Here is a 27,390-nt window from a genome sequence, read left to right as displayed (position 1 = left end):
TATCAAATAGACTATTAAAATATACTGTAATGTACATATACAAAAATCCATAACCAACCTGTCCACTAGCAACGTAGCATCAAAATAATCTTGCCTACGCACATGCTCTGAGCTCAATCTAGGAGTGACATGAGGTAACTATTACATACACATTTTAGGATTAGTTTGAACAATAAATGATACTCTATTTAAATTATACAAATTTTATCCATTAAAAAAATACATGCATATATTGACATTTATATTTATCAAAAATTACGTACACATGTACCTGCATATCAGGAGGTATAGTATGATCATCTCCTACTATCATATCAGTCAGATCACCTACATTTGTATATCTCTCTCTGGTAGTATGAATGAGTGAGGAGTGTAAGGGGCTATGTAGATGAATGGGCAATAATTAAGTGTCTGATGCTAGTAGCATATCCATATAACCGGTCTAGCCCAAATCTTGTAGCTACTGCTCAAATGAATCCAAGCCCTCATCTGTGGTATGGACCTGATTAGCCAGTATCTCCTCCTCTACAATAATAGAGTGAACTGTAGGGGGGTCACCCAAATCATACGTAGAGTGCTGAGAATGTTGAGAATGTCCTAGCATATGAGTCGATGCAGTAGCCTGCATGTCGAAGAATCTCATCTCTGACATCAGCCAATGGTATCCAAAGTTAGGATGAAATCAAATGGTATGCATGTAAGAGGTCCTTGGATAAATAATGAGACATCTTTATATGTCTAGCACCTCCTAATATAGTTGCTACATCATTTGGTGAGGGTATTCCAACAATAACATACTAATCTGAATCAGCCACCCCATGACTGGAAGATGCACTTGTGGATGATCTCAAACATGGTCGAGTCATCATATATCTACTTACCCTATTTGAAGAAATTGTGGTTGTTGCTGATGAAATATATCCAATGGTATCAATTGCTTCTATCTGAGAAGAAATTACACTGTGATCAACTATGGGGGTGAGGGTTGGGGCTATCATCATAAATCTCTAACCAACAAGTTGCGTGTGTGTGGGTGCCTGTCTATCACCCCTAGGATATAAATCCCTATCAGCAACTCTACCCCTCCCCTATTCGTAATATCTTGGAAGGTCAAGGTAGTTGGGTTTAATACCCAACTGAACCTCAGCATACACCTATTGAGAAAATTATAATGGTATCTCCTTGTGATTAGGATAACAACCATGAGCAACTAAGAAATGTGGGTCTATCTTCGCTGCCACTAATGGATAGTTGCATCATGTCACCTGGTATGCTCTCACCTTATTCTTATCTTGATACTGGGGAAAACATCATTCTTTAATGATTTCCTTGGGGACTACCTTCTGCACGTCCTTCAAGGAATCATTACCCCTCATATTATCCCTCAATTGACTAAAAACATAATCAATAACCTTTTGGGAATATGATGTGTGGCTCCCCAGTCTATCCTTCAATGCCTGCAAACTGTCATAAATAGATTCGCATGTACGTTTGTACATGCCATTTGTCTATGGATCATCTAAAATAGATCTCAATTTCTGCATCTCGTGGTCGTTGTGATGAAATATTTTACCAATATCTCACACATGTTCTTGTTGTGCATGTTGTGCATGAGGAGCCTAATCTAGTTGTAAAAACTCTGTATTATGAGCTTGATCCTCCATCTATCGAGGTGGAGCATAAAGTTAGAATTTATGTAAGTTTACATGAGTGCACACACACACATGAAGAGCATTCAAATTAAAACATTAAATTAAAATGGTTAAATTTCTATTATTTCTTAATTATGTAATATTCAAGAGAGATAGATCTAGAGAGAGAGAAAGAAAGACAGAGATCATTAATCTTGAGCATTAAATTAAAACATGAAACTCACATAATTCATATTAAAATGTTATTAAAGAGAGAGATAGATCATTATTTATCTATATATCATATTTAATTAAAACATTAATGTGAGAGAGGGAGATCATTAAGGACAAAGAGAGAGAGATCATTAATCAGAGATAGAGAGAGATCATTAAAGATCACTAAATTAAAACACATGAAGAGCTTTTAACTTAAGGGAAGAGAGAGAAAGACTAGATCATATACCAATTCAAACAATATATTTATAGTACAAACATGTATTAAGGGGTCATATGAGGTCACACATGGTGTTAGAACACCATATGAACCCTTAGGACACCATATGAACCATTAGGACATCGTATGGTCTTATAGGTTCATATAATGTCCCAAGGGGTCATATGGTGTTGTTAGGGGTCATTAGGTGTTGTTAGGGGTCATATGGGGTCCTAAGGGGTCACACCTGGTGATAGAACATCGTATGGCCCCTTAAGACACCATATGAACCATTAGGACATCGTCTAGTCGTAATGGTTCATATGGTGTCTTGAGGGGTCATATTGTGTCATTAGGAGTCATTTGGGATCATAAGGGGTCACACATGGTGTTAGGACACCGTATGACCCCTTGGGAAACCATATGAACCATTAAGACATCGTATGGTACTAATGATTCATATAGTATCCTAAGGCGTCATATGAGGTCTTAAGGGGTTACACATGGTGTTAGAATACCATATGATCCCTTAGGACACCATACAAACCATTATGACATCATATAATTCTAATAGTTCATATAGTGTCCTAAGGGGTCATATGGTGTCGTTAGGGGTCATATGGGGTCCTAAGGGGTCACAAATGGTGTTAGAGCACTGTGTGACCTAATGACACCATATGAACCATTAGGACATTGTATGGTCCTAATAGTTCATATGGTGTCCTAAGGGGTCATATGGTGTCATTGGGGATCATCTCCTTTGGACCCCATATGACACCTTAGGACACCATATGAACCATTAGGACACCATATGAACCATTAGGACATCATATGGTTCTAATGGTTCATATAGTGTCCTAAGGGGTCATATGGGGTCTTAAGGGGTCACACAAGGTGTTAGAACACCGTATGAGCCCTTAGGACATCATATGAACCATTAGGACATCGTATGGTCCTAATGATTCATATAGTGTCCTAAGAGGTCATAAGGTGTCATTAGGGGTCATATGGGGTTTTAAGATGTCACGCATGTTGTTAGAACACCATATGAGCTATTATGACATTATATGGTCTTAATGGTTTATATAGTGTCCTAAGGGGTCATATGGTGTCATAAGGGGTCAAATGGGGTCTTAAGGGGTCACACATAGTGTTAGAACACCGTATAACCCCTTAGGACACCATATGAACCATTACCATATTGTATGGTCCTAATGGTTCATATAATGTCCTAAGGGGTCATATGGTGTCATTAGGGGTCATATGGGGTCTCAAGGTATCACACATGGTGTTAGAACACTATATCACCCTTGAGGACACCATATGAAACATTACAACATCGTATGGTCCTAATGATTCATATAATGTCCTAGGGGGTCATATGGTGTTGTTAGGGGTCATATGCGGTCCTTAGGGGTCACACATGGTGTTAGAACACCATATGACCCCTTAGGACACCATATGAACCATTAGGACAGCATATGGTCCTAAGGGTTCATATAGTTTCCTAAGGGGTCATATGTTGTTGTTGGGGGTCATATGGGGTCCTTAGGGGTCACACATGGTGTTAGAATGATGTATGACCCCTTAGGACACCATATGAACCATTAAGACATTATATGGTCCTAATGGTTCATATAATGTCCTAAGGGGTCATCACTAGGGCTTCACTAAATAAGTAATATCATATCACGTGTGTTCAGATTGGGGGGTTTAATATCCCAAAAATGAGGGTGCAATATATTGCCCATTGGTGAAAATAGGGGGGTTCTTAATTTAGGCTATGAAAAATGCAATATTTTGTGCAAATAGGGGGGCTTTAAATTCAGGTTGTGTATTGGGAGGGGGTGCAAAAAATGAATTTAGGGAACTATTTTTGGCATTTGACATAACTGATACATATGAGGTGATGTTGTTGAAGTAGGATGATTGCACCCATAAAGGATAGAAGTCTATTTGTGATGAAGAGATTGAGATTCTATGAATAAATGACATGATCAGTTATTTGTGTTGTCATTGATGGCAACTGATGTCAATTGATGTTCCTGATGGTTTTTTTTGTCATCTAAGTGATTTGGTTTACTGGAAGACAAGGTTTACCAGTAGAGAGCTAAAGTCTATGAAATTGGACTTTAACTAGTAAAGATGAGTTGTTTTCATTGGATCGGTTGATTGGCTATGATAGGTGATTTATAGTTTGGATGATAAACTTGTACCATGGAAAGGAGCATATGACCGGAACCGGAACTTGTGGAGATTACCGGAAGGCGTGTTTCAAATTTTTGATGAAGTTTTGCTAATGTTTTAGTAGGGTTTAAGGACCGGTGAAGAAATCATCAAACCAGTAATGATTATTGTTATGATGGTGATCAACGGTGAGTCTACATGAAGTTAGTAACATGGAACAACCTGCGTGAAAGATTTAATTGTTGTTTTGGTGTGATTCAAGGAAGAGTTTCTTGGGAATCAACAAAACACTTAGTAGAGTATTTTGAGGATACAGATCGGATTTCCATGATGGGTTATGATCAACCAACAATTGATATTGCATTGTAATTTGTTGTAATGATCTGTATAATGATCTATGATGATATCTTATGATTTGAATTATAAATTCATGATGAGATGGCTATTTAGGATGACACAATTGATGTTTATGGTGTCGGTGGTCTTAGAGAATGTGTTAAGCCATCCAAGTGAAGTGTGAGATCTGCCTGAGAGTTGCAGAGTGTTGTGTACAACTGGATCTGATCAAGCAAGCAGAGAAGTACAAGTAATAGATCATTCTTTCACTATTGTTCCCTAATAGTTGCAGCAAGTTAAATCCCTTAATCGGGTAGGTCCTAACGGGCCTTAAACATTGAAGTCCCCTAACAGGGAAGCTCTCAAAAGAGTTTTAAATCCTTTCATGAGGTTAATCTTAACAGATCATCAAGCTCCTAACCGGGCTGCAAGGCAAATCCCCTAACCAGGTGACTCCTAACAGGGTATGCTCCTAATCGGACGTATTGTAAGCTCCTAACATGGTGTACTTTGAAAGAGTACAAATACTTGTGGGTACCAACTCCCACTGTGGTTTTTCCCTATTTGGGTTTCCACGTCAAAAACTTATGGTGTTCATGTGTGGAATGTTTTTCATGTGATGTTCTTGTTTATTTCATACATTATTTCTGACACCAGTTGTGATTTTTTATCAAAAGTGTATCAGAGGTTACCGATACTTATAAGAAGTTGTTTGAGAAATTATTTGATCTTATTGATAAGGTTAATGACCTGGTAAATGATCAAGTTTATATGATTTCTTTGGTGGTGAAAGTATTGGTAAATGATTTGATTAGTGTGTTAAGCAAATCTAATAAAGAGGGTATTAGATCTAATTATAGAAGTTAAGACATTTGTTTTTGTTTAAGGTAAAAATAGGTTTTGAAGGGGCCTCAAAACTCTTTACAAGTGGAACTTAGCAGATAAAGCAAAAAGAGACAAAAAGGGACAAACCAACGAAAAGCTGGCAAAAAACCATAGAGAACCAGCTAAAGCCGCACAAAGCTAGCAAAACCAGCATGACCCAAGAGAAGAAACTAATTGATTTTTTTCAGGGCATTAGCCAGGGTGTTGCTAATCCCATGCATATCTTTGATGTTTCCCTAAGATTAGGGATATCCTTAGCAAAAGCAGCCACAACTTTCTTGACACTTGCCCTGGACCTCTTAGCAGCACCAGCTCGAGTAGCTTCACCACTACCAATCTGGATAGTATCTTCATCCATGTCAAGGTCCACCATTGGTTTAGGAGAACTGGAATTATCAACAACCTTAGCAATATCCTCCAAATATTCGGGATAATGCCCAACAAATTTTTCATCACCACACTCCCTTCTTCCAGCCATTTTACCTTCTCCTCCATATCCTACTTCCATTTTATCTGATCCCTATCATTATTCTTCCTCTTCTCGTCCACCTATTTTCCATTTTTTTCCAAGTTCTTCAAGAGTTCATAGGTCCATCTATCATAATCCAGTCTCGCCTCACTGAGTTTTCTAAGGTTATCCAGGAATAACCCTTTACCCGCACTTTCCTTATCCTCGCTTAAACTGTCCTTAGTCATATCCTTCTTAGGATCCTTGTTCTCCTCCCTCTCAAAATTCACATATTTATCCTTATTATCCTTGTACTCCACATCCTCCATAGGGTGGCTATTGTCCTTGCCAGGGCAATCATTGTGGATAGGGCTTTCATTGTCGAACTCATTATCATCACCTTCTTCCTCAATACCCACCTCCTCATCTTTCCAGCTGTCTTTACCATCAGAATCATCCATATCCATTTTGCTGCCTTCTTTTCCCATTTCCTCTGTTTCGATCTTTTCTTCATGGGTTTCTGTCCCAGAGGCACTCTTACTTTTTTTGCTAGAAAATGCCTTCTCCTTGCTGGAATCGCCTCCCTCCAGCTTTCTCTTCCCCGGAGAGGCAGATAACCTCTTGTTTTCTAGAATGGTGAGGGTTTTACAATTCTCATAAGTGAGCAGCAAAAGCTCGCAATGGAGAACCGGATTAGAGGGGTTCTTATTGTGTTTATTGAGGGACCTTGAAAGGGACCTAAATAGGTAGTAGGGTAGGGAGAACCTTTTGTCATGTATAAAATGGTTTAAAAGAAAAAAGTGATAAGTGTGGGCCCTGGAAAATCGGCCCTCAATAGTGATATATTCCATTATGGTGTTCAAAACCCAGCCCTAGATTTTCTTGATATTAGACGCTTCATAGTAACCCCCTGTGGCTTTGCCAATTCTGGCCCTTTCTTCTTCCTTACGCGGGAACAAATTAACCACGTTATTGGAGACTTTGAGGTCTCTAAAAAATTAAGCCCAGAATGGGGCATGCCAATCATAGTAGCAATGAGTCCTGCATCCAATTTGATCTTAACCCCATAGATTTTAAAGGACCCATTACACCAATTTTCAGAAATTTTGGAAACAGCTAGATTCACCCTACCTTTGTCATAATCCACCAGCTTCTCCATAAAGCTTGTGAAGGACCCTTTTTCCAGCTTCACCCACACTTTCAGCATCGCCTTCCATCTTGTTGTATTATCTGGTTCCTCCCTCCTTAAATCTCCTCCCATATTTGAATTCAGATTCTCAGCTCTGTTCCTCTACAAACTCAACACTTCTTTCCTGTAGTTACTTGGGATTTTGAAAAGGGTGACCCAGAAAGTGTGTGACGTAATATTAAAAATGGTTGGGGTTCTGCCACTTTTCCAGGTAATCATTACCTTTCCATCAAATCGTAAATTATTCATATACCCTATCATGATTATGCGGTCCTTCCCTCCCCATAAATCTGTCCTTTCTAAGGAGCTCTTTAATGTTCATATTAATATCTTCCCCATCCCAAATCATTTGAGAATCAGAATTAACTCCTAGGTTCACCAGATAGTCTGCCACCATATTTTTTTCTCTAAAGGCATGTTGAATAATTATTTCTTTAAAACTAATGATGATTTCCCTAGCTTTCAGTGTTAGGGTTCCCACAGATATTACGAGGGGGGGGGTGAATCAGTATCTGACTGGTAATGTAATTTTCTTGAAACTGAATATGCAAAACATAAAGTAACAGTATACAGGTATGCAAGAATTAATGTAAATAACATAATCAAAAACATCCCCATGAAAAGAACACCATAACACAAGATGTTTAACGAGCAAACCCGGTGTGGGAAAAACCTCGGTGGGATTTGTGACCCACAAAATTCACTTACTGGCCAATAAGAGAATATTACTTACAATGGGGGCCTACACATGCAGGAAGGCCAACTGCCTAGAGTACACTGCTCAATAAGAAGTCACACTGACTTACAATGAGGATTTACACAAATCCAATATTCTGTACTGCTTTACAATAGCATCTGTAATGCCAGATTCAGTACCGGTTCTTGCTCTGTTCTTTACATATACCCTTGACCTACAATTCACACATTAGGTCTGCCTTATAATTTATTTATGCTTCCTATCCATATCCTACAAATGACTACAATGATCTCTTTTATATACAAGAGTCATTTTACAATTTGCCAAGTCGGCTTACAATAATAAACAAAATATTACATATCAAAAATCCTGTCGGCCTTAGTGCCAGTATACATATTTCCTTCTGTGCCGGTGTACATCTTCTGTGCTGGTGCCAGTGTAGATTGATCTTGCTGAAGCCGGTGCACTGTCTTGTTTGAATAATGCTTTACCGGTATAATGTCTTGCCGGTGCCATAGGATTGCAAGGTTGCCTATGTAATGCTTTTGCCGGTATAATGTCTTGCCAGTGCCATAGGATTGCAAGGTTGCCATCAATGACAAAACCTTCAATCACACACAATGTCTCATTGGAGTGTCCATATGCCAACAATCTCCCCCTTTGGCATTGATGGCAACACTCATGAGAAATTTCAAAAGGATATCCAAAAATGTGTAGACCAAAAATGTTACCAAAAATGTGAGAGCTCCCCCTGAGCATGTGATCCCTGTGTTTTGAATTTTCTCATCTACTACTCCCCCTTTGGCATCAATGACAAAGGTTAGTAGATTTTGTAGTTGTACCAATTCATAACCTCAACCTTGTAGTTGGGTAGTTATTATCTGAAGAATATCTCCCAAAATTAAGTTTATACCATCCATAAACTTCTTGTTGTCTTTTATTGTTGTCTCAGTTCTGTATATTGTACCGGTGAGATGTTGTAAGTGCTCTGCCAGTGTTTTGTTTCCCTGTGTTAGTGCCTCTGAGATTTCCTTCCGTAGAGATGCTAAATAGTCCAATCTTGGACTTAGTTTAGATCTCAAGAATTTTGCCTTGTTTATTATTTTCTCTTTCTCTCTTTCTAATTTGAGCAATTCTTCCTCAAAATTTGTTATCTTTTCCTCAAAAGTTGATAATGTATTAGGTGAGTTAACAAAATTATCTGCAAGTTTATTGATCTCTTCCTGTATCTTGCTCATCTTTTTCTCTACATCTATGGTCAAAAAATTTATCTTACAAGTGTCTTTGTACATAGTTTTGTGCTCTTTCAATAAATTGCATAGTTCTGGTAGAAGTGTGTCAAATTCCCTGTTACACTTCTTTATTCCTTCCTCAAAGAATTTTTGTTTCTCTTTTTCTACACTTTTCTTTATAGATTCTACCTTTGTTTGCTCAAAATTTCCAGAAATATATTTACAAAGTGTATCCAACTGGCCTAAAGAATCTTTGTTGGCTATATTACAATTGGGAGCTATTGATTTCAAAATTGGAATTGAATCATCTATCGCTTTATAAGCTTGTGAGCTATAATCAGTTATTTTCTTGATAGATTCAAGCAATACCTCTATTACATTTGATGGTGACCCAACAAACTAAGTGCCGGTGGAAGTGACCATGCTAGTATTGACCTCTGGTAGGTCTGTTTGTGTCTCCATCTCTTTAAGCACTAGTTTTCCTGCATCATTTCTTACCGATGGCATCTATTCTGGAGCCTTTAGCTCTGTTGGTTTCTCTGTTTGTGTTCTAGATTCCATCTTTTTCTCTGAATCTATTGTTAGTTGCTCTTTGTTTCCTACTGTCGGTTTCTCTTTGTTTCCTGATTTATCTGTTGTATCCTTATCTACCACTTTGTTGATTTTTTGAGTATCAACATTCACAGTATATAGGACTTCAGGATTAGGATTATTATCCTCTGTGTCCATACTCTCAGCTGTCGGTTGATCTTCTGCAGTTGTTGTTTTTACCGGTGGAGTATTTAAAGGAGGTGGGGGTAAGTTGTCTCTAATATTGATACTTGATGGTCCACCAAATTTACCTTTCCCTTTATCCTTGTCCTTCTGATATACCAGAATGGGCTTGGGATTCCTATATTCTTCTTGTTTTTCCTTTTCAACCAAGAATGTATCCCAACCATTTTCTGTTTCCTCTGAAACTTCTGTAACTCTGCCTGCCATTAGTGAAATTTGCCAGTGTGCAGTGGAAAAAACTGTCCGGTTGGCCTGAGCTATCAAATCATCAATTTCCTTAGGTGAGTTAATCGGGTATACTACAAGTAGTTTTTCTATTTTAATTTTCTTATCCAATTCAATTATTCCTTGCCTTCTGGCCTCAAGTCTTTTACATAGTTCATCAGGAATTTCATTTAGGACTTGCAATAGAAACTTTTTATACATGTCCATGTGTAATATGACACTCTCTTCAACTTGTCCTTTCTCATCATCTGATAGGGTGTCATAGATTTTCCCTATGTTTTTCAATTTTCCTTCCTCTGTGATCTCATTCAGTAATATGTCAAGAGGGGCCAAGTCAGTGTTTGTCTTCTTCTTCTTTTTGGGGGTCAGCTTCTTCTTAGGTGTGGCTTTCTTGACTGGAGATCTCATGGCTTGTTTCTTTTGTCTTGTCCTTCTAGGTGAAGGAGTGTTGCCGGTGACGGGTCTCTTTTCCTAACAACTCTTTTGAAAGTTGCTGGCATATCTCCTTCTGAGGAAGTATCTACTGGTGATAGATGAGTTTCAGGTTGTTGGGCTGCCAACTCATCTTCTGTTATGCCAGTTTTCTTTAATACATCTTCCTTTATGGTTTTTGCTTGTCTGGTTCCTTTTCTCACAAATGCCTCAACCTTTTTCACTCTCTTTTTAGATTGAATTTGACTTTTGATGGTCTCAACACTACCAAATACTTCTTCCTTTGGTTCATTGGGGGCTTCCAGAAGTGCTTTGGCGTAAGTTTCCACTATGTGGTCATCTGATTCATACCCCATCTCTATTACCCAGACAGTCCTTGGGATGACTGCTTCCATCCAGATCTCATCCTTTTTTATTACAAAACATATATCATCCTTGTATTTGTTGACAATTTCTTGTGATAGTCTGATTCTTTTATTCATTCTGACCTTTAGTGCTTGAAAATACTCATTGATATTCTTTTCTCTATTTTCACCCATGTTGTTGAATAAGTCAGACAATTGTTTTCCTACCAGTAGGTCAAATCCAAAGTCCTTGTTGCCTATACCGGGAGCCTGTTTGGTTATGTGTAGCATTAAGCATACAAGTAAATTTCCAAATCTAAAGGTTCCTTTCTTATCCTTCTTGATTTTTGCTAAGTTGTCAATTAACTTATCCTTTAACCATTCACAGATATCAATTTTTACATTGTCCTTAACCATGTCATAAGCACTCTTTATGCATAAACTGGAAATTGAGTTAAGCCTATTAGCATGAGTTGCTTTGTAACCTAAAATCATGCTAACAAATCTAACATTTGTATCGGTCACATCATTAACCCTCAATGATCTCTTGTCGGATGTTGGACCAGTTAAGTTTGTTACTAAGTCATTAGAAACCTTCTTGGTTTTGTCGGGTCTGCTACCGGTGGAGGGTAACCCTGTTACTACTTTCACAACTTCCTTTGTAATTTTATGCATTGAGTCAAGCCAAAAGAATGAACCATGTACCCTTCTTAAAACTATCCTAACCACTTCCTTGGGAAATTCAGGAATGCAGAGGATTTCAGTGAATCCTAAGGTTTCAACAATTTTATGTTCAGGTTTCACATTCCAAGAGTTGTCACATATAACAGACTTATACATGTTTTTTATTTCTTCATCACCTAATTCCTCTATGTTACAATGAATATACATTCTAGGGTCTTCTGCATAAACAACACCTTTTGGAATTTTTGAAAAAGCATTTGTGTTGTCATCTTTCTTAGCGACCTCGGGAACTAGCTGAAACATAGGCCTAGGTCATTTTATAACTTCGACTACTGTAGGGTTTGCTATGAATTCAGGTGCAGAGGAGGATGCCATGATGATAAATACCTTTTTCTGCCTTTGAATGGATTGATTGCTGAAGTGCTTTGCCTCTTTGCTCGAAAATGCCTTAGCTCAGAAATCTTTGCGCTCTCTGAAAGTTTGAATTCATGGTGAAATGAAATGGAGTCAAAACCTTATTTTATAAAGTCTTTCCTGCTACCTACCACATTAATTGCTTGCTGGTAATGTATTAGCTCAACTTTATTTATCGGTAATGAATGATTTTCAACTTCTTTTCTCTAACCGAGGGAATAATAGCACATGTGTCATTAGATTGCCAAACCCTCAAGATAATTTTCTTTAATTTGATGAAGAACATCCTGTTGGTGGAGCATTGCTTTGTCTTGTCAGTGGAGTATCATGTTGTCTTGCCGGTGGAGCATTTGTTGGTTCTACCGGTGAAGGAGTATCCCCAATATTTAGATCACCTTTTCTAATCCATTGTTTTGAGAATTCTTTCTTAACCTCTTCAACCTTTTCTTTACCTTTCAAATTAGTACTTTTGTTGTCTACCGGTGTACCTTTACTTCTACAAAATTTAGCAATATGACCAATCTTGTTACATGCATAACAAGTTACATTATTTTTTTGAATAGCTTTCCCATAACCTATGCTGGTTTGTGTTCTACATTTATTTGATAAATGACCAAATCTTCCACAAACATAACATCTTACATTCATTCTGCAATTTTCAGAGTTATGACCAATTTTGTTGCATTTGGAGCATTGACCGGTGGGAGGATTGATGTTTTGATAATTCCTAGATCTACATTCATTTTCCCTATGACCATATTTATTACAGTTAAAGCATTTTCCATTGAATTTGTAAGTATTAGAAGGTCTTACCAGTTTGCTATGATCCTGGGTATTTGCAGTACCGGAGCTTTCTCCAACTTCAAATCCAATTCCAGAAGTGTCACCTTTGGGTTTTTTATTCTTCAATAAGGTACCAAGTTCTTCTGAGCTTTTCTTGAATTTTTCTTTGTGTTGATTTGCAGTTTCCAATTCCCTTTCCAAGATTTCTTTTTGTCTCATTAGTTCATTTGAGTCATTCTGAGTATGCATCAGATCTATTTTCAACATGTCATTTTCATAGCTAAGTCTTGTGTTCTCATTTGCTGCATCACTTAGTCTTCTGGTCAATTCTTCTTCATTCTTCTTTCTGTCCTCAATCTCTTTGCAAAATCTCATAGTCATATCCTGCATTTCATTTTTTGTTGTCATAATCTCTTGTTTCAATTTGCTTATCATATCATTTAGTGATTCCTTTTCATCATTCTCATTTTGCAATTTTTCACAAAGTTCTCTTCTCTTATTTCTTGTAACAGTAAGATTCTCTTGAAGTGCCTGAATAATGTCCTGAGCTGCTTTTAAATCATCTTCTAATTTGATACTTTTCAACTTCTCTGCATCATAGTCAGTAAGAGCTCCTTCAAGTTGCTTCATCAGATTTTCCATCTTTACCGGTGTCAAGATCTTCCTCAAGTTGTTAGGCTTCTGAAAATAGAGGACTAAGCTCTGATACCAATTGTTAGGGTTCCCATAGATACTAAGAGGGGGGGTTGAATCAGTATTTGACCGGTAATGTAATTTTCTTGAAACTGAATATGCAAAACATAAAGTAACAGTATAGCGGTATGCAAGAATTAATGTAAATAACAGAATCAAAAACATCCCCATGAAAAGAACACCATAACACAAGATGTTTAACGAGGAAACCCGGTGTGGGAAAAACCTCGGTGGGATTTGTGACCCACAATATTCACTTACTGGCCAATAAGAGAATATTACTTACAATGGGGGCCTGCACATGCAGGAAGGCCAACTGCCTAGAGCACACTGCTCAATAAGAAGTCACACTGACTTACAATGAGGATTTACACAAATCCAATATTCTGTACTGCTTTGCAATAGCATCTTTAATGCCAGATTCAATACCGGTTCTTGCTCTGTTCTTTAAATATACCCTTGACCTACAATTCGCACATTAGGTCTACCTTATAATTTATTTATGCTTCCTATCCATATCCTACAAATGACTACAATGATCTCTTTTATATACAAGAGTCATTTTACAATTTGCCAAGTCATCTTACAATAATAAACAAAATATTACATATCAAAAATCCTGTCGGCCTCAGTGCTGGTATACATATTTCCTTCTGTGTCGATGTACATCTTCTATGTCGGTGCTGGTGTAGATTGATCTTGCAGAAGCCAGTGCACTGTCTTGTTTGAATAATGCTTTGCTGGTATAATGTCTTGCTGGTGCCATAGGATTGCAAGGTTTCCTGTGTAATGCTTTTTCCGGTATAATGTCTTGTCGGTACCATAGGATTGCAAGGTTGCCATCAATGACAAAACCTTCAATCACACACAATGTCTCATTGGAATGTCCATATGCCAACATTCAAGATAATGTTTTCAATTGACCAAGATGGCTCCGACTCCCCCTTCAGACACTTAATAATATTAAGTGAATCTCCCTCGAGCCATAATTTATCATGATTAAGAGTCTTAGCTATAATTAGGGTATTCAGGGAAACTGAAGCTTCAGCAAAATGACTAGTTTGACTCCCCAAAGGACCAGCCATCGCCACTAAGCAACTTCTAGCAAAATTCCTAACAATTCCCCCATATCTAGCTTTACTTGGATTCCCCTTAGAGGCCCCATCAAAGTTAGCCTTAATCCACCCCTGAGGAGGAAAACACCAAACAAGACCTTCTCTGCCCTTCTCCTTACTAGTAGTAGTAGTAGAGAGGTTCCACCTGTCATTGAAATCTTATTTAGCAGCTGGTCCATTATCAGTGCCATAGATACATTCAAATATGCTCCTGTAAATTTTATCCACCACCATTTCAAGAGTAGTAATTTTATCCCTGAAAATCCTATTGTTGCGCTCTTTCCATATATTCCAAATAACATTCAGGAAATTAAGTTTCCAAGTCTCCATAATCTTTGGATTAGAAGTAGGGCATTACCATTGCTGCCAAGAATCCCCTAGGGAATTCGGAAAAACCCAGCTCAAGTTCCACCTGCTTAAGATGACTTTCCAAATTTCTTGACTAAATCTACACTGATTAATAATATGGCAAGCAGTCTCTTCTTCCCTGCAACAAAGAGAACACATGTTAGGAAAAACAAAGCCTCTCTTTTGAAGGTTGTCTAGAGTTAAACCCTTGTTTTGGATGGAAATCCAAAAAAATATATTAACCTTAGGAACTAACTTCTTATTCCAGACTTTATCCCAAATAGGAATTTCTTCCACAGATTCATTATGGATAGCCACAGCTGAGGACACAGAATATTTTCCATCCGGGGTTTCCCTCCATATCAATCTATCATCTTTATTGTCTCTAGGAACTTTAGCAGAGAGAGCAATCTAAAGGAACTTAAGCCCCAGACAATGTTGGCTAAAATCAATCCATTTACCATTTCTCCAGTAGTCTCTGACGAGCTCCCCAAACCTGCTTTTGAACCAGTCTTTCCATTCATTAAGGATTGGAACTTCCTCCAGAGGTTTATCCAATATCCACCTATCTTCCCAAAATCTTATTTTCCTACCATCCCCAAGGTTCCAAATTCGACCAGCAGTAGCCCAACTTTTAGCTGATTGGACTGCATTCCATATAGCAGATCCTTCAACAATAAAAGATTCATCTAAAAATTCTTCCTCAGAAGGTTGCATATAAAGATATTTTTTTTTCTAGATTAAATTCCATTCTCTTTCCTCCCCTTGCATTCTCCAAATTTGTTTAGCTAATAAAGCCTTATTCATAGAGCTGATATTCCTTAAACCCAACCCCCCTGAGGCCTTAGGGGAATAGATTTTATTCTAGGAAATAAGGGGAATTTTGTTTTTGACTTCCACCCCTGACCAAAGAAACTTTTTTTGAATTCTTTCAATTGCTTCCGCAAACTTTCTGGGGATTTTGACCAAACTGAGAGCATAAACAAGCAAGTTTTGGAGAGTGGCTTTGAGCAGAGTAACTTTGCCCGCTTGACTAAGGACTGCCCCTTTCCACCCAGCTAGTTTTGAGTTAAATCTATCAACCAACTTATTCCAGAAAAAATCCTCAAGCTTAATACACAGAGGAAGCCCCAGATAAGAAAAGGGAACCTCAGATATTTTGCAGCCAAGAATTCTTTCAATCCTTAATTGCCTTTGAATAGGGGTATTGATGAAGAACAAAGAACTCTTATCCCAATTAATTTTTTGATAAATCTCCTGGACCGGATGGGTTTCCAATGTTTTTGGCATATTGTGAAGACTGACATCTGCAAAGGTGTTAAAGAATTCTTTGGCTCTAGAAGGTTTCTTAAAGAACTGAATGCTACCTTCATTTTCCTAATCCCGAAGATCCCAGGAGCTAATTCTCTCAATAAGTTTAGACCTATTAGTCTCTGTAACTCTGTTTACAAGATTTTATCCAAGGTTCTAACTTCCAGGCTGCTGGAAATTCTTCCAAGAATTATCTCTGTCTAATAGAATGGTTTTGTCCCTGGTAGACAGATTCTGGACTCCATAATAGTTGTTCATGAAAATATCCATTCCCTGAAAGTTGCTAATAATCAGGGGTTTTTTCTGAAGTTAGATATGGCTAAAGCTTATGATAGAGTGAACTGGCAGTTTCTCCTAAGGACTATGAGAGCATTTGGTTTTGGTGAAAAAGTTATTTAGCTTTTCTCTCAACTTATGGAAACTTCCTCTTCTACTGTTATCGTCAATGGATCCCCGTCAAGTTTCTTCAAAAGCTCTAGAGGTCTTAGATAGGGGGACCCCATATCCCCTATCTTGTTTACTATTTTAGCTGAAAGTCTAGGTAGATTTATATTTAAAAATGTGGAAGAAGGCAATCTTAGAGGTCTGAAACCATCTTCATCCAATTTCACTTGTACTCATGAACAGTTTGTTGATGATTCTATCACTATGGGGAAAGCTACCATTACGGAAGCTAAAAATATGAAGAATGTGCTGAATATTTATGAATCTACCTTTGGTCAAAAAATTAATTGGGATAAGAGTTCTTTGTTCTTCATCAATACCCCTATTCAAAGGCAATTAAGGATTGAAAGAATTCTTGGCTGCAAAATATCTGAGGTTCCCTTTTCTTATCTGGGGCTTCCTTTGTGTATTAAGCTTGAGGATTTTTTCTGGAATAAGTTGGTTGATAGATTTAACTCAAAACTGGCTGGGTGGAAAGGGGCAGTCCTTAGTCAAGCGGGCAAAGTTACTCTGCTCAAAGCCATCTTGACTAAGGACTAGAGGTCTTAGATAGGGGGACCCCATATCCCCTATCTTGTTTACTATTTTAGCTGAAAGTTTGAGTAGATTTATATTTAAAAATGTGGAAGAAGGCAATCTTAGAGGTTTGAAACCATCTTCATCCAATTTCACTTGTACTCATGAACAGTTTGTTGATGATTCTATCACTATGGGGAAAGCTACCATTACGGAAGCTAAAAATATGAAGAATGTGCTGAATATTTATGAATCTGCCTTTGGTCAAACCAAGTTATCCACTTCTCCCAACAGGGTGCCAAAATACTCGAGAGCTTCCTTTCTAATATCATTATCCTCCGTTAAAATCCCTTTATTATAGGATAATCTGGATATCCTGTTAGCCGCCCTATGCTTAAGAGCAGTTAGGTGAAAAAACTAGGTCTTTTTATCACCTTCCTTCAAGAACAGGGCTCTAGATCTTTGTCTCCAGAACGTCTCCTCATTAGAAATAATGGTGTGGCATTTAGAAAAAAGAACATTTTCCACCTCCCTCAGTTCATCAGATAGCCCATTCTCTTGGATTCTATCATAAACTTCTTTTATATTAGTTTTGATTTGAATTTTACTCTTAAAGATGTCCCCAAAAATCTCATTATTCCAGATTTTAATTTTAGCCTTTATAATATTGACCTTTTTAGCTATTCTAAAGAGAGTCGTGCCCTCAGCCTCAGAATTCCACCAATCAGCAACACAAGCTTCCAAGGATGGATGGGATAACCACACTTTTTCAAACCTAAAAGGGAAGTTTCTCTTAGCCGAAAAAGAGTTGGCAGTAAAAGAGATAGGATAATGGTCTGACCCAATTTTGATAATAGAAGCAAGAGAGCAACTATACTTGGCTAACCACTCAGGAGAAATTAAAATTCTATCTAACTTCACTTGAATCAGGTCTACTCCGGTTCTTCTATTAGTCCAGGTATAGTTAATCCCTTGAAGAACCACATCCATAAGAGCTTGATCATTAATGAACTCCATAAGGTCTTGTTTCCCATCAAGCTGCAAGGGGAGACCTCCCATCTTCTCTTCCTCTTTAAGCAGAGTATTGAAATCTCCCATTATTAGCTAGCTTTGATCAGCAAACTTAAGTCTGTCATCAACAAGGCTTCTCCAATATTTAGCTCTCCCGGTTTTGGTATTAGGTGCATAGACATTAGTTAACACCCATACAAAGTTATCCTTGATATGATCAAGCTGCACAGAGTTCCTATTAAAAGAAGAGATAATTTCCATACCTTTAATAGTTTTTTGGTTCCAAAAAATCATAGTTCCTCCAGAAGCTCCCTTCGAGCTAGATCCTATGACACCATTATTTTTAAAAATTCTAATCTTTTCCACTTTATCCTTAGACATCTTGGTTTCCTGAACAAGGACCACATCTGGTTTATGATCTCTTATGATGTTTCGTAACACATCCTGCTTATGAGGGGATGGTTTCAGATTTGAGATAAGTTTGTGTTTGAGTTAAAGTTTCATTTGGTTATATGGTGTCGTTAGGGGTCACACATGATGCTAGAACACCATATAACCCCTTAGGACACCATATGAACCATTAGGACATCATATGGTCCTAATGATTCATATAGTGTCCTAAGGGGTCATATGGTGTCATTAGGGGTCATATGGGGTCTTAAGGAGTCACACATGGTGTTAGAACACCGTATGATCCCTTAGGACACCATATGAACCATTAGGACATCGTATGGTTCTAATGATTCATATAGTGTCCTAAGGGGTCATATGGTGTTGTTAAGGGTCATATGGGGTCACACATGGTATTAGAATACCATTTAAACCATTATGATATCGTATGATCATAATGGTTCATATAGTGTCCTGAGGGGTCATATGGTATCATTAGGAGTCATATGGGGTTTTAAGGGGTCACACATGGTGTTAAAACATCGTATGACCCCGTAGGACACCATATGAACCATTACGACATCGTATGGCCCTAATGGTTCATATAATGTCCTAAGGGGTCATATGGTGTTGTTAAGAGTCATATGGGGTCTAAAGAGGTCACACATGGTGTTATAACACCATATGACCCCTTAGGACACCATATGAACCATTACGACATCGTATGGTCATAATGGTTCATATAATATCCTAAGGGGGTCATATGGTGTAGTTAGGGGTCATATGGGGTTCTTAAGGGTCACACATGGTGTTAGAACACCATACAACCCCTTAGGACACCATATGAACCATTAGGACTATGTTTCTAATGGTTCATATAGTGTCATAAGGGGTCATATAGTGTCGTTAGGGGTGATATGGGGTCTTAAGGGGTCACACATGGTGTTAGAACATCGTATGACCTCTTAGGACACCATATGAACCATTATGACATTGTATGGTCCTTATAGTTCTTATAATGTCCCAAAGGGTCATATGGTGTCGTTAGGGGTCATACGGGGTCTTAAGGGGTCACACATTGTGTTAGAACATCGTATGATCTCTTACAATACCATATGAACCATTACAACATCGTATGGTCCTAATGGTTCATAGAATTTCCTAAGGCATCATATGGTGTCATCAAGTGTCATATGGGGTCTTAAGGGGTCACACATGGTGTTAGAACATAGTATTACCCCTTAGAACACCATATGAACCATTAAGATATCATATGGTCTTAATGGTTCATATAGTGTCCTAAGGGGTCAAATGGTGTCGTTAGGGGTCATATGGGGTCCTAAGGGGTCACCTATGGTGTTAGAACACCGTATGACCCCTTATAAAACCATATGAACCATTAGGACATCATATGGTCCTAATGGTTCATATGGTGTCCTAAGGGGTCATATGGTATCGTTAGGGGTCATATGGGGTCCTAAGGGGTCGCACATGGTGTTAGAACACCGTATGACCCCTTAAGACACCATATGAACCATTAGGACATCATATTATCTTAATGGTTCACTTGGTGTCCTAAGGGGTCATATGGTGTCATTAGGGGTCATATGGGGTTTTAAGGGGTCACACATAGTGTTAGAACACCGTATGACCCCTTATGACACCATATGAGCCATTAGGACATCATATGGTCCTAATGGTTCATATAGTGTCCTAAAGGGTCAGATGGTATCTTTAGGGGTCATATGGGGTCCTAAGGGGTCACACGTGGTGTCAGAACACTGTATGACCCCTTAGGACACCATCTAAACCATTACGACATCATATGGTCCTAATGGTTCATATAATGTCCTAAGGGATCATATGGTGTTCTTAGGGGCTATATTGGGTCCTAAGGGGCCACGCATGGTGTTAGAACACTGTGTGACCCCTTATGACATTATATTATCCCAAGGGTTCATATGGTGTCCTAAGCGGTCATGTTGTGTACTAGGATGTTAAAAGGGTTCATAAAGGCTCAAATTTTTCTAAGGTTTTAAATTTTTAATTTAAGTTTTCTAATATTTTTCTAAGTTTTAATTTTTATTTTATTTTTCTAACGTTTTAATTTATTATCTAAGTTTTCAAACATTTTTGTAAGTTTTAATTTTGGTAACATTTTTCTAAAAAATTTCTAATGTTTCTAGTTTTTCCTAATGTTTTCAAAAATGTTGAGAAAAATAATAAATATACAAATATTTAATTAAAAAAAAATTAGCAAATGAAAACTATTTAATTCTTTTAAAAAAAACATTTAACAAAAAAATAAAAAATACAAAAAAAATAACATTATTAAACAAGAAAAAGGGTAATTTTGTGCACCTAGAACAACGTAGGTCAAATGACGACTGTTGAGGAGCATTGACTAATGCTGACATGACTCACTAATGAAATCTCCATGTAGGGTTCACTCAAACTACCTTAGTGGAGCCCACATGACAAGTTGAAAATGATAGTTCAACTATCATTTTCGGTTTATATTGACGGTTAAAAAAAAGTCGGCCATTAGGGGTTCGCTCGAAGTGGGGGTTGAAGCAAACCCTTTAAATAATAATATTTTATTGGGTTTGAGTGAACCTATTTTTGAATTAGGGGTTCGCTTGAACCATACCCCCATCAGTAGGTTCGCTCGAACCCGTAGGGGTAGTTCGTACGAACCTGTCTATTATTTTTTCCCACACCCGTGAATTTCCTTCATAGGTAAAAGTGGTAACCATTAATGTGGTTTTATCCCTATCTATGTTGAAACATTGGATTATGGCCTCTCTAGTTATATCAACCAAGACATGGCCACTTGTCACCCTTATAGTCATCTCTCAGGGTGATACCTTTTGTTGAGCTCTCTGACCAGTAATGGCTCCACAAATACATTTGGGACCACCAATTTTCTCAAATTGAGGTTCCAAGGGTTTGACACTAGGACCGGCTTATCTATCTTCCCATAGAAATAATAAAATATATCCCAACCATGGTCATTGGTGTACCCATCTCTAAAACTAGCTCATGATCATTAAATGCAGTACTAAGGGTTTCCTGCATGGTTGAACCGTGAAACAGTTCTAGAAGATCCTGACAGAGACTTCGTGTATCCATTTTTTGTTTTGTTCCATCTCTTCCAACTATTTCTCTACCTCAAAAATTTCTTCTGTTGTTTTCACTGGGGCAGGTGGAGTAGAGGTATGTGTGGATTACTCTTGTTGAGTAAGGGCTTGTTCTTCCTCTGTAGAGGTTTGATTTGATTTATTTGCAGCTTTAGGTGTATCTCTCTTGGCAGGATTTTTTCTTTTCTTTAGCTCTAAAACCCCCTCCTGTGGGCTTGATTCTTTAGCTTCAGGGTTCTTTGTAGGGGGAGCTTCCACGGATGATGTTTCAGCATAAGCTTTGGTAGAAGCCCCTCTTCTTTTCAGGGTTGTCTTCCTAGCCTTTGGGGCAAGGCTAGGGTCATCAGATGGTTCATCATTTGATATGAGAACAACAGTTTTATTTGGCGCCCTCTTTCTTTTTGATTGAGGGGTATTCTCTTTCGGTAGAACACTTGGTTCAGCCTTAGAAGACACCTGTGTAGTAGTTGCAAGGGAAGGCTCAACAACCGACGCATTTGTAATTTTGAGCTTTGGGTGGACCACGGTGATTCGGATGGCCTGGGTGATTTCAGGCATTGAAAAACCTGCTCCCACTTTGGGAGCCCTTTCAGTGGATGGGGATGGGGTATTCTTGGAAGGGGATGCCATTGTGACACTTTTGAACAAGAAAATGCAATGAAAATCACATAAATAAACCCTTCCCATGTAGTTAGGGAAAGAATCACAACTCTTCCTCACTAAGACCCCGTACAAAATCCCAATTCCTTTCAAAATGTAGAGAGAAGGCTTAAAATCAACTTACTCATTTCTCAAACATAATTTGTTTACGATGGACGCTTGAGGAATACACTGGTTTTCCTTTGTTTTCTCTTCAATCACTTTGTGATTGCTCTGGTTGCTTCTTGAATGCGAGGTGTGTGACAGTAGCCTCAAATTTTGCTTTTATGGCACATGGATGAATCACTAATAATTCATACATGCATAGCATGGTTGGCTGGTGGCTTCAAAATTCAAATTCCACTGTTGATTAGCAGATAAATGGTTGAGATTTCACTTTGACGTCCCTTGACTGTTGACATGGCATATAATGAATCATCATTTGGCTACCTATGATTCTTCTTTGATTATGAAAATTATGCCATCCTTCAATTTTCACCCCTGTGGGATAGCGGGGAAGTTTATACTATTTCCCTTTTGATGCCCCACATCACCTTCTACGAGCTATTTTTACTCATGTGGGGTAAACCCTTATTTGTTCTACAACACTCCTCATTGTCTCGCAAGATACTCATCTCAATCGCTAAAGGGAGTTGTCTTTACCTCACTTTATCCTGGTTTCTATCACTGTGAAATGGTGGGGGACTATTATTTCCCCTTATTCCTTTACCATGTGTCATCATTTACAAGCTCATTTTACTCATGCAGGGAAAGTATTTTCTTGTCTTCAAATACCCCCGCTATCCTGAATGACACTTTCCATTGGTCACGCATGAACATGGAGACAAGTTACTCTGTGTTGTCCATTCTTTTATTGCTATGGGGTGGCGGGGACTACTAATTCTTTTGTTCCCATTTTTACCGCATCACTCTCTATCTAGGTTTTAGACCCCTGCGGGGTAAAGACCCTTTTAGCTGCCACTATCCTTGCTATCCCACAAGAGACAATTCTCCTTTAACTGCCTTCTTTTCTTCTTTCTGACAAAGCAAATCCAGAAATTACTTAGCAACATTGATATAGACTATGGAAAATCTCATGCTTCTAAAAGAAAACCCTTCTTCAATCATGTGGGATGGCAGGGACTTCTCATCCCTTTATAGCCTCTTAGCCCGCAACGCATTCTACTTTTCCCTTTTATCCTTGTGAGGCAAGGATTTCTTTGTTTACCATGGTATTCTGTTATCCTATAGTGTTCTTTCAACTCTGTCATCCTCATTCTCTCCCTTGACCATGCAGGGTGGTGGAGACCCTCTTACTTAATTATGCCCACTTAGACTGCAATGCTCTTTTATGTTGCTTAAAACCCTTACGGGGTAAACCTTTCACTATCATTCGTCATTCCCCGCTATCCCAAAGGTAATCCTTGTCATCTTGTTCTCCTTACCTCTGTAACCCTCTCCTTGTGTTGTTGTGCAGGGCAAGCTTTTTCATTTCTCTTGATTTTCTCTAAGCCCACATGGGTGATCTTACAAGTATAAAGACCATGCGGGGCTATCCCTTTTTAGCAAAGATACTTCCCGTTATCTTGCATGGCTTTAGATCAAAGTTGGTGATTGTTGCAGGGTAAATTTTGCCACCCTATGCTTGATCCCACCATCCTAGACCTCTTTGAGATGCCTGAGCTGGCACTTAAGTGAAAATCTATGCATAGGATGACTTATGAAGGGTAAGGGGGGTCGTGGCTTGTGGGTGTGTTAGCATACCTAAGACTTAGGACTTTAGGCACACAAACAATATATAAGACCCTTCGGGAATTTTTAGTTAAAGCAACTGACCCAACTAATGAAACCTAATATGCGGGGCTGGTAGACACATGACTAGAGACCCCTTCTGTAGCAACTTAAAACCTGGGAACCTGCTAATGCTAGTCAACGGGTAAACATAACAAAATCAAAGATTTTCAAAGGCAAGGGTAGAACCCTTAAACCCTACTCCCTGGATTTTTTAGGAAGAAAAAAATGACATGGACAGAGGCAATAATTCTACGCTCCCAACACTATCAAGGAAGAGCTTGAATTTCTACTAGTATAAGTGATTACCCTCCTTTTGGAGCCCCATCATTATTTTTAAAATTTCATTAGTTTGCTCAAAAAAGTATCAATAGGTCCAAATATTAGGGGGGTGGCTACTTAAAATGATGGTAATGACATGTTCATTGGACCTTGAAGGGAGAAATCCTCTATGTTCCTCAAATGCTAGTTTATACTTGTGGAGGAAGAACTACAAATTTGGTGGAGAAGAAGGAGAAAGAGGTTGAGCCTCTAAAAAGTAAAATTGGAACAAAACATTAGAACACCTTTACAATTTGAATTTCACTTTCCTTCCATTCTTATAACACATAATTGTGTCAATCATAGTGAAATCAAAGCCAAAGTTGGGAGTAGTCACAAGTGGTCTGACCTAAGGTATACAGCCATTAGACAACCAATACCACATAAGTGCTCCCTACAGAAAGATCAAACACATAGGTGGTTAATTGATAATCCCTCATTATAGGCTTTACATTTAGATAATAACCCCCATTGGACATAATATTACTATTGCTTACCACATTTTTACAAATATTCCTCACATAGACATATCAATGTAGTTGGTCAAGTAGTTTTATACTAATAAAATTATAGTGCTACCACCATCTATCAAAACCACATTATTTTGTCTTTTGTCATATCTAATGGTTTTAAGTATCTGGGTAGAAGAGAAACAAAATAAAGAATGAACAAAAATATGAGGATAAAGATTGGATTAATGCTTCATGAAAACCAACTCTTTCTCTACATCTAGAAAATTCCTCAATCACGAGGCATCAAGATAATGAGATACAACTATTGCTCATTGTATATGTGACCTTTTTACCCTTTGTAATGTGTGAAAATGGTAATCTACACTAAGAATGCAAACTATAAACCATTTGCATTCGAGAATAATCAATTAGGCCCAACTTCATACCCTTGGGAGAGATGGGCACTTGTAGTTTGATTGTTCTCTTTTGAATTATTTTAATTATGATCAGATAAGATAGAATGAGAATAATTCAAGAACTAGGAATTTTACTAAAATCAACATAAACTGTAAGCTAAAGAATAGATATGAAAATTTTGAAGACAAATTTGAAAAGAGGATTTAGAAATGAACACGTGTTTGCAATTTTAGCCTGAAAAATGCCAGTTTAAGTCAATAGGTGCCACTAACCGAAAGATGTTTGATGCAAATTTTGTGAGTAGATTCTGGATCAAGATGTCTTATAGATCATCTCCTTGATTTTTTTTTTTTAAGTGTCAATCATTGTGGCTAATTGAAGATGACTAGGGTCTTCTACTTCTTCAATGTTTCCCCGATCTTTACAAATATATAATCCAAATTTATCAAATTTGAATCCTACACATAGACAAGAGGGGGAAAGTGTTGGGTTTTATAGGGGCTTACCTTAGTTATACCTCAAGTAGGTGTTAACCTCCACTACAACAATGATGATTAGAAAAAGAGAATTTACCCTTGTAGGGCAAAGGCTAAATCTAAAGTAAAATGCTAAATTGACAAGATTATACTTTAAAATCAATAATGTTGATGATGCAATTCTCTTTGGATAGGACCCTCAAGTGTGATATAATTGTAGACACCTAGAATTGTCTCATGCCTACGAACGCTAATTTAATAATTATTCCTCTTTAGTAATTAAATAATTTAATTATTTAATTGTTTAACATCATTCCTCCACATCAAATTCAAATTTTGAATTTTCTTCCAACTCCATAATTAAATAAATTTAATTATTCAATTTCCCTCTAATACTAATTAAATAATTTAATTATTTAATTAATCCCCCTTCACATACTTAAATTAAATAATCTTTATTGTTATTAAATACTTATGTTATCTTCCCATAATTAAATAATTATTCCAAATTATTTAATTAACTAATTTTGCTCTCTCAATTAAATAAATTTCTTAATTTGTTTAATTTCTCTCACATGTCAAACTTCATTTTCAAAAATCAAATTCCCTTCATTTTATTTTTTTAATTATTTAATTATTTAATTTTCTTCTAATATTAATTAAATAATTTAATTATTTAATTAATCCCCCTTCACATACTTAAATTAAATAATCTTTATTGTTATTAAATTAATTTATGTTATCTTCCCATAATTAAATAATTATTCCAAACTATTTAATTAACTAATTGTGCTCTTTCAATTAAATAAATTTCTTAATTTGTTTAATTTCTCTCCCATGTCAAACTTCATTTTCAAAAATCAAATTCCCTCCAAATTAAATAAAATGATAATTTTATTCATTCTCCTACAACATGTGGAAAATGGCTAACTACCACTGACTCTTAGTTCCACTAGTCACTCATCAATCACCTTTTTCTAATTAGACAGTTAGTCCACCTTTTTAGAAATCCCTTTTTTTGGGTAACTCTCCATCCACTAACAAAGTAAATCAAATGAGTTAACTTTCCAATCAATCTCAGTTACATGAGTGATCATCTTCCAACTAACCTATCTCAATTATCCTCCACCATCAATCTTTCTGTTGAATTCTCAATCTTGATCATCGATTTGAATCTCTGAAATCTATAAATCAAACCTCATTCTTAATTATCATCAACCATGATCTTTGAATTCTTGTCCTATCGCATTGCAAGTATTGTGCTAAGATTCTAAGAGTCATCCCACACAAGTGACGAGAAGGAGAAAAGTAATGGAGGCACTCATATCAAGTTCGATATTTGGATTTCATTGATTTATGTTCAATTTGTTGTTTATTGTTGAATTTGGTTTTATTCCTTCATTTTTCTTATTAATAGAGGTTTTTTGATATATTTTAAGCTCTTTTGATCTTTTACACTCCTTTCTCATTTTCTAATCATTACTTTTGGATGATCATAAAGATGGTTTTTCCATTGATCTTGATCGTGCAACTTACTTCAGAGAATCTAGTCCTCCTTCCAATCATAAAATAAAATTAGAGATGAAAATATTTGATTGAGGTAAAAACTAAATAGCTTTTGACCAAAAAAAA

General features: G+C 37.3%; 1 protein-coding gene across 1 annotated transcript in view; it reads right to left on the bottom strand.

Annotated features, from left to right (window-relative positions):
• Positions 1 to 23,272: 23,272 nt before the first annotated feature.
• Positions 23,273 to 27,390, bottom strand: part of LOC131064857 (uncharacterized) — a 29,753-nt gene continuing 25,635 nt past the window's right edge. The window contains exon 2 of the mRNA XM_057999158.2: positions 23,273 to 23,339. Coding sequence (XP_057855141.2) covers positions 23,273 to 23,339 — 67 coding nt within the window. The remainder of the gene's footprint in view (positions 23,340 to 27,390) is intronic.

Source organism: Cryptomeria japonica, chromosome 5 (assembly GCF_030272615.1).
Source record: "Cryptomeria japonica chromosome 5, Sugi_1.0, whole genome shotgun sequence".
Classification (NCBI taxonomy): domain Eukaryota; kingdom Viridiplantae; phylum Streptophyta; class Pinopsida; order Cupressales; family Cupressaceae; genus Cryptomeria; species Cryptomeria japonica.
Note: the sequence above shows the minus strand (reverse complement) of the source record. Positions and strands in the feature narration are given on the sequence as shown.